The following is a 10,184-nucleotide window of genomic DNA, read 5'->3' on the forward strand; positions in this document are numbered from 1 at the left end:
TTGCCTGGTGAATGTTTACTGCCCCAGTTCCCTTTGTGTGGACAGAGGTGCCGCACCTTGCAAGCTGAGGCTGCTGTTTCGGAGCATGAAGCCTGTTGTGTAGCTGCAGATGGAGCAGTACTTCCCTTTGGCACTGCTTCCCTTTGGCACTGCTTCCCTTTGGTACTGCTCTCTCTGCTTTTCACAGCCCTGCCACAAGCAGTGGTGCACAGAGCTCAGTTAAGGAGCTAAGCAATCAGAAAACTTACAGGATTTGATCTTTTTATGTTTTTGACTACAAAAATCAGAATGGGTGAGGTTGGAAGGGGCTTTTGGGGATCATTTAGTCCAATCCCCCCTTTCAGGCAGAGTAATCTAGAACGGGTTGCCCAGGACCGTGTCCAGCTGACTCTGGAGCATCTCTCAGAGGACAGTAACCTCACAGCCTCTCTGGATAAGCTGTTCTACTGCTCAGTCACCCTCACAGTTTAAAAGTTTTCCTTGGATTCAGATGTATTTTCCTGGTTTTCGTATCTACTTGTTGCCTCTCATCTGGTCACTGGGCCCCACTGAAAAGAGTTAGGGCCATCTTCTTTATTCCTTCCCCCTCAGATATTTATAAATAGCAATAAGATCTCTCTCCCTGAGCCTTTCCTACAGAGCCTAAATGATCCGTGCGCTCTCAGCCCTTCCTCATATGACAGGGGCTCCAGGCCCTTAATCCTCTTAGCTGTTCTTTGCTGGATTCGCTCCAGGAGTCCATGTCTCCCTCGTGCTATGGAGCCTCGCACTGGACACACCGCTCCATGTCTCACCAGGGCTGAGGCAATGGATCTCCTACCTTCGCCTCTTCCCGATGCCATCAGCCTTCTTGGCCACCATGGCACATTGCTGGCTCATGGTCAACTTCTTGTCCCCCAGGACCCCAGGTTCTTCTCTGCACTATTATTTTCTGTGCTTGTGTATAGGGTTATATCTCCCTAGGTGCAGGACTTTGCGCTTCCCTCTGTTAAAAGTTTCCTGTTCCTGTCCTCATGGAAAATTGCTTCCATGAACCCCATCATCTCTGGCAGTATAAGAGGAGTGCTTGGTGCAGAATCATTCCTATGGCATGATGACTTCTATGCCATTGCAGATAATCTGTGGTAGATCAACAGATCACCAATTCAGACCTAAAAGGCACCACTCCTTGCTAACACTGATCCAAGACAGGCCTTTAAGCCAGCTACTCCGTTTCTGATTTTTCTTCACCTACCTGTCAAATGGACTGTCATCCTATCCACCACCAGCAACATCATCAAGATTTTTAAAGCTCTCTTGGTGTGAAGATTGCAACGTCAAGGTAGAATATTACCATTGTACAGACAGCGACTCTGAAGACAATGCCCACGAGGAACTGTTTTTATTTTAAGTTCTTTAATCATGACTTTAAAGTGTCAATTGCCGGTAGCCAGAGCGGTGTGTCAATGTATTTTCTCTGTTACCGCGTTTCGTGCAAGTGTAAACCAGTTGTGAAATGAAAATCTGTCATGTCAGAAGGCAGCTTTGCCTCTCCATCCTCGGCTCGGGGCTCTGGCTGTGAAGAAGGCAGCACGACGGGCACCTCACGGCGCGTTGCAGGGGGTGCAGCTGGGCTCCTCCGAGCTCGCGGCGCTGTCGGGCCTCGTCCCGTCCCCAGGTCGCCGCTCTCCTCCCGGCGCGGGCCTCGCCGGGCTCTCCGGCCGATGCGCTGTGACCCGGGGCCGCCTCCTCCCACCGCTGTGGCCTCACGGCTCGGCCCCGGGGCGGCCCGGCCCGTTGCCGGGAGGCCGCGGCCAGCCCCGCCGGCGGGCGCCCTCCTCCAGCTCCCGGCGGAAGGTGTCGCGCAGGCGGGACAGGCGGCGGGACAGCTCCTCGCCGCCCAGCAGCTCCCGCGCCGCGCGGCGGCCGCCGAGCTGTGCGCGCACGATGGCGGCGGCGGCGAGGCGGGCGGCCGCGCGCACGGGCCGCGACTCCGAGAGCTTCTCCACGAGCCGCGCGTTGCCCAGCAGCGCCCACAGCACCCGCCGCAGCACCATCCCCGCGCCGCCCGCGCGCCTCTCGCGAGAGCTGCGCGCCGCCCCGCCCGCCTCTCGCGAGACCCTCCCGTTCGGCCGCCCGCCTCTCGCGAGACTCGCGCGCGTCGCTGCGTCACTGGCGGGCGCCGCTGAGAGCGGGGAGGCGGCGAGGAGGAGGAAGGGGAAGGGGAAGAGGAAGAGGAAGAGCAGCAGCAGTAGCAGAAGAGGAAGAGGAAGATGTGCTCGGGGGGGACACTGAGCATCCTTCGCAGTGACTCGTACGCGGACCTCAGCCAGTACCGGGACCAGCACTTCCGGGTGAGCGGGGCGGGGGTGGCGGCGCGGCCGTTGGAGCCGTTGCGGCCGTTGGAGCCGTTGGCGCAGTCGTTGCGGGTGCCGGAGCCGTCGGTGTTGGCGCGCAGGGCACGCGGTACGAGCAGGAGCGGCTGCTGCGCAAGAGCTGCACGCTCTACGTGGGGAACCTCTCGTTCTACACCACGGAGGAGCAGATCCACGAGCTGTTCGGCAAGAGCGGCGACGTGAAGAAGATCATCATGGGACTGGACAAAGTGAAGAAAACCGCCTGCGGCTTCTGCTTCGTGGAGTATCCTTGCGAGGAGGGGGCTGAGCCGGGGTCCTGCCCCAAGTGCCCAGTCACTGAAGGGCCTGTGCGTGGCCTGGGTGGGAAGGGGTGAACATGGGCTACTAGGTGGAGGGGCTGCTTCTGGTAAGTTTCTGTCAGTCCAGAAGTGTAAGCTAGGCACTTATCTGGGTGGTTGGTATCCACAGCATAAGTGTATTCAAAATGCCCCAGCGAGCAGCTCTTTTTTTGTGGAAACACCTGTGAAAAGTGTCTGTAATTCTGCAGACCTGTGAAGCACTGATTTCGTAATGCGTATGTCTTCTTGAAAGTCATTTTGCCAAGTGAGCTTAATGGAGTGGCAAAAGGGGGCCCTGAGTAGAGCATCCAGGGCTTCCTGTGCCGTCTTTGATCATAGATTTTCATGCTATTAGAGATCAGCATGATGCAAAGAACTATGTAAGACCTGTGTTTCTAGTATGCTTGGACACTTGCAAATTACTTGCTTTTTTTCTTTTTTTTTTCCTTCAAGCGCCGTATCTTTAGAAAAGCAATTGCTTTTAAAAGTGAGTGAGGAAGAACTTGGTACAAGCAATCACTTGCTTTTGGAGAGTATTTGGTATAAACTTTATTTTCATGTTTTGAAAATAGAAGCCTAGTTCTTTTCTTTAACATATGTCTAAGGTACTATGCAAGAGGAGATGCTGAAAATGCAATGCGATACATCAATGGAACCAGGCTTGATGACAGGATCATAAGGACAGACTGGGATGCAGGATTTAAGGAGGGTAGACAGTATGGTCGTGGAAGATCAGGGGGCCAGGTAGGTTGTGGAACAGCCTTAGTTTTTAAGACACTGGTGACTCTGTCAAAACCCTTGCTTTTGAATGAACAAACTCAAAACACCTTAGGAAATAGTAACTTAAGATTTACTGTTAAAGTTAGCTGTATAAATTAAGTAATTACTTCTGAGAGCTATACTCAATTATAATGTTACCCGTGAAGAACAAGAGCTAATCTTACTTTTCCTTTCCATGCTTTCTCCTCACACTCGGACTGTTTTCAGAAATAGTGTTTGCTCTTTTGGGGAGGAAATGCTGATAAATAATCCCAGAAAGTACAAGGCTGTCATGAACACGAGGGTAACACTTAGCTTGCCCGGAGCAGAGCAGGTAGCAGTCGCTTTCACTGCTACAGCGTAAAGCTCTCCCTGTTTCATCATCTGTCTTGGTAAAGAATCCTTTGGGGCTCTGTTAAAACACAAATTAGCTTTGTATAGTCTTCTAGGATGCTGTGTGATGTGTTTTATCTTTTGTCTGATATGTTCTGAATTGTTTTTCTTGATGTCTTTACTGGATTTTTTTTTCCTCCTCCTTTGTAAGGTCCGGGATGAGTATCGGCAAGACTATGATGCAGGAAGAGGCGGCTATGGCAAAACTGTTCAATGCCAGTGAATGACTCCTCAGCCTCACAGGAGAACTAAAGCTGCACTGTAAATGTCATGAGCCATGAAATAGATCTGTTGCACACAAATTTAAGTAACTAGCAATTCACAGAAACTACTGTCAGTGTTGCTGTGGTCACTTAGGGTGTTCAATATTTCTTCCGTTTTAAAGCCTAATTACACTATCAGGATCCAAAGTATTGCAGAAGTGCATTAGTACAGAGGACTTGAACAGGGTTTTAAGCATTGATATGCACAAGACTTTAGTTTCTAACTGCTGCTTTAACTCCTGAAAATAGAACCAAGATTCAACACTATGGTGCTTTCTTCCACTGGTGAAAACTTGATCATTCTGTCACTGGATTTTGTTTACATTAGTATCACAGAGTACAGAAGAAGGTTTCTCTATGTTTCAAAGATGAAAGGAATATTTAAGGAGTCTGAAGGGGATAGAAGAGCAAATTCTAGGGAAAACTTAAAGTTGCAGATTTTATTAAGGTTACTGGATTAGAGCAGTTATGTCAATGGGTGCACTTTCTTTGTGGAGCTAGTACATATGTAGGAGGGTCACAACAAAGCAAGCTGCAGAACAGAATGAGTCCAGGAACCATAAAGTAAGAAGCAACCGTAGCAGATAGCAGAAGACAGATCATCAGAGTCTTCTACAGAGTAAAATGGAATTGCATGTCATTTGTTAATCCATTTGACTTTGTGGAATGCGAAGAACAGGAAATTTTTAAGTTACAGTGCTAGTCTGGTAGTTCTCTACAGCCGTTGTGTTTGAGGAACGATATCTTCTATGTACCTACAAAGGTGTCATAGAGCCGATTTTTACAGTTACCCCTGAAAATGGAGTGTTTGAGGAACCATGTATGTAGAACAGAGATAACGGTTCTCAGAAGAGATTTTTCTAGTTGAAAGTAGCTTGATTGCAGGTGAAGGTATAATAATAATAATAACCCGCTTTTGAGAGCCTTGCTTTCTCCTGAGCATGTGGTGAGAATTATGAAATAATTGCAGGATTCCCCCCCACCTTGGATCCTGTCACCACTGTCAGTGATTGGATTCTGTTGTACTGTAGACATAGGAAGAATAATCTGTGCTCATAATATCTGTGAAATTGGCCTGCTGGAAGATAGAGTTGGAATGGAGCTGCTATGGGTTGTTTGTTTTTATAGAATTCTTAGTTCTTTTGAAACTGCAATTCACAAAGGTTTTCCAAATATTTTATTGTTTATTTCTTCTTAAAATATCAGGTATATAAAACTTGATCTTTTCTCCTTGGGGATATTTTTGGAAATATTGATGCATTTCTTGCATACAACTGTCACAATTGTTACTTTAAGTTGGAAACGCCATAAGATATTTGCAAAAAGACTTTGCTTATGTTGAGGTTTTTTTGTACATTTATCACAAAGATGTAGAGTAAAATTAGGTTTTTCTGGATTGCTTGATCCTAGTTTGCAAACAAGAGTTGGCAAAGTTTTTTTTTTTTTTTTTTTTTTTTTTTTTTTTTTTTTTTTCCCTGCACGGTGCATTTGATGATGAGTTTACAGCCTGTAATCTGCTTTAGGAAACCTGTGAAGTTTATTTTTCACTGTATCAGATTTTGTATGCAAACTTGCCTTGTCTCAAAAACTCCTAAGTCACTTTCAAATAAAGTTGCAACAGTAAAATGGATGGGTTTCAGTTTTGTTTTCATTGAAGTGTTGAGAGAAAAAAGCTGTATTTGGATTCTTGACCATATCCCTTATTCCAGTGTCTTTTAATTTGGAGAGTGTGAATAGTCCTTTGCTTTGACCAGATTTTCAGTCTTGAAACATTTTGAAAGCTGTTTGTGTAATGCTGCTCCTTTTTGTTACTTTTGAATTACAGAACAGAAATTGAATTAGTTACTAGTATTTAAGCTGATGTAGAAGTCCCTCATGTGGGGCAAGTAGTTTTCAAGATGTGCTTTGTTACAACAATGAGATTTAAAGTTATTTTTCATTGTGAGTGTTGCAAGACAGTCATTCTCATATTAAATGGTGTCTTGGCAGTGATGCAGTAGTGGAGTTTTCCCACTTTTGGTTGGTTGGTTGTGTTTTTTTTTGGCTGTTCACACTCAGCATACTTAGCAAAGACAAGCTGTCTGTCATTAGAACTGATTTAAACAGCAAGGATTTTTTTTTTTTTTTTTTATGTACCTATCCCTGTAACTGTAGAAATGAGGCAACTTACTGGTGCCACACTCTCCTGAGATTAAGTCATGGAACTAGTTTTTAAAATAATTAAAAATTAACCCTCCTCCTAAGTGATTATCCAAGCACCACAAATATTGCAAAAGAACAATGTTACCTCACAGGGCTAGTCAGAACATTTAACCTTTACCTTTAAAGACAGCATCACCCAGAACTGAAGTGATGGATATCAGCTGTAGCCCGACCACCTGCTTCATTCAACGCCGGGTACACACAAAGGAGGTCACTTCACAAAGGTAAATCCTTTGAGAAAACTGCTCCTGTCAGTTAGTACTATAACGAAAAGCTTTCTGTAAATTGTGCAGACCAACAAACCAGACTCTAGGGGTAAGTCTTGAAAGTAATCTCTGCAAGCATCAAAAAGCCACATTCCCCTTTGCATTTGTTATTCTGCAAGGGAAACCGAGGCAGATTAATTATATAACTACCTACCAGCAGCCACACTGCTGGGGCAGTCTCCAGAACCTCCCCTCTTAGGTTAAAGATCCCCATGAGAGATAGTCATTTCTTGACAAGCAACTTCAGAGCTAGCTAAGAGTCTAGCATCTCCTAGCATGTAGTCAGATTGTTCTATGTAGTATATAGCTATATGGAAAAATGTGTAATGATTATGTTGCATGAAGTACCTCAGAGATAGATGCTCTGGGATTTCCTTCTCCTTAATCTCTCTGCACCATCTGATGCCCTCAAATGGCAGCTGGTCTGTGCAGACTGGAATGTAAAGGAGATGAAAGGGTGGGTAGTAACTACCTTTCCTACAAAGTCAGTTGTTAGATGGGTTGAGGTGTCTTTGGAATCACCTCTGACTTGCTTTCAACTTCTTACAGCTGCATAATTTCTACACCTTCCTGGAAAGGTGTAAAAAGAAGAATAAAAAAGTCACTGCTGTTGCAAATTCTTCCAAGTGTGTGAGGAACTCCTGGCCTTTCTACTCTCTGTAAGTAGAAGGTGATTGAGACTGATGATGGTGGCTTTTGTTGTTTTGTACCTGTTAATGTTTGCAACATAGCTTTTTTTTTTTTTTTCCTCCTTGCTGCAGCATAAAGAACTTTGCTTCCTAGACTCAGTTCTGGATTGTAATGGATCTTTTGGGGCTCGGTACAGGCTCTGGGCAATACCACAAGCTTCTTCGGGGAACACGTGCAAGGAATTGCCATGCAGGTGTGTAAAGCAGTGATGAGTTCATGTATTGAGGTGCTCCATAACTCCATGGCTTAATACGTGAATCACTTGGCGACTGAAGGGTCTTGGCTGCTTATCGGTTCTTTTACTGTGATTAAATTTGGCCAAAAAAGTAACCTAAGAGTGCACAATCTGAAAGACATGTAGATATGTGCACATATAAAGGTCAAGTATGAATTATTCTTGCTCTAGGGTTTTACTGCTTTCAGAATCTTACAGGAGACAAACACTTTTGAAAACCCCTTCTTGATTGCTTAAGAGCAGTAGTTCTGACTGAAAGTTTCTTGGCCTCCCAACAGCTTTCTGTTTGCTCTCTAGTGCTCTCTACTGGCTGCATTTTGATTTGTTCTCTTTCAAGAAGGTCAGCCCTCATAGCAAAATCTACCACTGTCCCAAGGGTTGTGGAAGGGGTTGAGTCAGGATGTGATAAGCCAAACTGCACAGAGAGAAATTGAATTATTTTCAGTCCAAAACAGTGCATGTTTGCGTTAAGCCTGAGTGAATGCTTGAGAAAACCACGTTATTCAGGGCCTTGAGGCTGAGTATATTTCCACATATAAGACCATATCTTCAGTCTTTTGTTTGTTTGTTTGTAATTAGAGCCATCCCTGTGTTTTGAGTTGTTGCTGGTGTGTGTGTGGTTTTTGTTGTTGTTTTGTGAAGTGGCCTATTGATTAAGTCTTCTGAAACTGACCTTTTTTAATAAGGATGATATTGAACCACATTTTATGTTCTTTTAGCTATTACATAGTTATAACCATGTAGTTACACTTATAGTCTTTTAACTATTAAAAGGCTATATTCCCTCAGAAGAGTTCCTTTGAAAACGAATGGGAAATAAAATCTGCTATTTTGGTATCTCTCTGCTTACATGCAACATAAATTAGCTTAATTGAATCTGCTTGTAGTAAAGTTTCTGGACAGTGAAGCTTTTCCCTCTCACGCCAGTCTTCCCCTGCAGTTTCAATTTAAGCTGGAGATATCAGTGGTGGCCACTGATAGGACTAGAGGAAATGGCCGGAAACTGAAACATCAAAAATTCCATAGGAACTTAAGGAAAAATTTCTTAACAGTGAGGGTGACAGAGCACTGGAACAGGCTGCCCAGAGAGGTTGTGGAGTCTCCTTCTCTGGAGATCTTCAAAACCCGCTTGGATGCAGTCCTGTGCCACGTGCTTTAGGTGTCCCTGCGTGTGCAGGGGGATTGGACTAGATGATCTCTAGAGGTCCCTTCCAACCCTAAGCATTCTATGATTCTATGATTCTATGATACTGATTTTCCTAATTGGAACAAGAGCAGGGCTTTAATTGAGAGAGATGTGTGAGAGTCTAAAGTGCATATTTTCTCTTTTTGAAAAAATGTGCTCCGTTATTTTTAATTACTTTGAAGCTCTTTCTGAAACATATTTGGTGGCAAAAATTCCTCTCTTCCATCGACTTACATGGAAAAGAGGAAAGAGGAAAAGATTTCAGCAAACTTTGTTTCATTCCTATCAGTATAGGCATTATTATATTATTAGATACTGTCTTAAAGATATAGGTTACTTGCAGTTTGAACTGCAACATGGTGAACTTTTGTTGTTTTCCAGTTTTCTTTCATTAGTCTAAAATAACGCTCCAGTTGTTTTATCCTTTAAGTGTATTTGTACATTTTCAGGGTGAACAATGTTTCTACTTTAAGTGGAATAAAAGGTTGCTACTTTGATCATTGCCATTTGATTACAAATTGGTGTTTTTTGTGTGTTTGAGTATCTATAATATCACTGTTTTGCAAGAGCTTTGGTTGTTTTTTATGAAAATAGAACAGAAGGCTTGTCAGCTTGTCACACTGCCACAAGATGTCATGAGAAGCCGTGTCTCGCTTCCAGATGAGTGTGCTGCGTGCATCTTGGCAATCAGTTAAGCCAAGTGGTTAATCTGCAAAGCTGCTCGAAGAATGTCATTTCACCATGTAGCTAGTGCAGTGCTGCAATTTCTGGAGGAAACAGTGTTTTGTGTCACAGAGTTAAGTCTTCTAAAGTCTTCTCTAGAGAGAAAATGGTCAAACAGCTTGAGGTTGCTTTGGTGTAGCTGCCTTGTATCCAAAGCACTGCAGAACCAAGAAGCTCTGTGTGCAGTTTTTTTAGATCACAGAGGATGCACTTTTTGTTTGTTTGTGGATTTTTCTCCCCCTTCTGATTCTTTTATTCCAGAAAGAGAAGTGTTTTCCCAAGGACTGGAGGGAGCTTTTACGCATTACATCCGCAAATGCCCCAAACAGTCTGCACATTAGCTTAGTCGGGATGCTTTTCCTTGCACACCTCAACACTGTTACAATAGTTATAGTGTCACAATTTTCCTTTCTCCTATGGGTGTGATTGGCACATAGAGCCTGTTTGGGAGGAGGATTTCATTAAATTATGAGAATTTAATGTTTCATAAATGTACAGACATACCTTGTAAAACTATTCTAAAAATCTCTTTTAAAATAGTCATTATTACCTAACATTGATGAATGTGTTGTAGCCGCCACTGCTTTGACGGTATAACTTATAGTAGACATATGAGAGTGCGACTGTAGAGAAAGGGTGGTGGCAAAGGCCAGAAATAAAGCATCATTTTCTGTTCAGTCTTCTTTTTAAATGAAGGAAAGGTATGCCTCATTTGTAAGGATTATATTGTTGCTTTTCAGACATGATTCAAGGATACATTCTGAAAGAGGGAAAGCATAAAACATCTCTGTGT

The 10,184-nt window shown here is 44.0% G+C and overlaps 2 protein-coding genes across 2 annotated transcripts; one reads left to right on the forward strand and one right to left on the reverse strand.

Moving 5' to 3' along the window:
- Positions 1–1,633: 1,633 nt before the first annotated feature.
- Positions 1,634–2,049, reverse strand: NCBP2AS2 (NCBP2 antisense 2 (head to head)). The gene has a single exon (XM_088525609.1). The coding sequence runs from the start codon at positions 2,034–2,036 to the stop codon at positions 1,746–1,748; it is 291 nt and encodes a 96-aa protein (XP_088381735.1). The 5' UTR covers positions 2,037–2,049; the 3' UTR covers positions 1,634–1,745.
- Positions 2,050–2,244: 195 nt separating this feature from the next.
- Positions 2,245–4,937, forward strand: NCBP2 (nuclear cap binding protein subunit 2). Its single transcript, XM_088525553.1, has 4 exons — positions 2,245–2,333; positions 2,438–2,619; positions 3,280–3,418; positions 3,978–4,937. The coding sequence occupies exons 1-4, from the start codon at positions 2,253–2,255 to the stop codon at positions 4,047–4,049; spliced, it is 474 nt and encodes a 157-aa protein (XP_088381679.1). The 5' UTR covers positions 2,245–2,252; the 3' UTR covers positions 4,050–4,937.
- Positions 4,938–10,184: the final 5,247 nt, after the last annotated feature.

The sequence above is a fragment of the Tinamus guttatus genome, unplaced genomic scaffold, assembly GCF_059628265.1.
Source record: "Tinamus guttatus ecotype Peru unplaced genomic scaffold, ASM5962826v1 Tinamus_guttatus_pri_ptg000227l, whole genome shotgun sequence".
Taxonomy (NCBI): Eukaryota; Metazoa; Chordata; class Aves; order Tinamiformes; family Tinamidae; genus Tinamus; species Tinamus guttatus.

Coding starts and splice junctions, on each gene's coding strand:
- NCBP2AS2 (XM_088525609.1), bottom strand. CDS start 2,036: ATGGTGCTGCGGCGGGTGCTGTGGGCGCTGCTGGGCAACGCGCGGCTC.
- NCBP2 (XM_088525553.1), top strand. CDS start 2,253: ATGTGCTCGGGGGGGACACTGAGCATCCTTCGCAGTGACTCGTACGCG. Junction 2,334..2,437: donor ACCGGGACCAGCACTTCCGG/GTGAGCGGGGCG, acceptor GTTGGCGCGCAG/GGCACGCGGTACGAGCAGGA. Junction 2,620..3,279: donor TGCGGCTTCTGCTTCGTGGA/GTATCCTTGCGA, acceptor CATATGTCTAAG/GTACTATGCAAGAGGAGATG.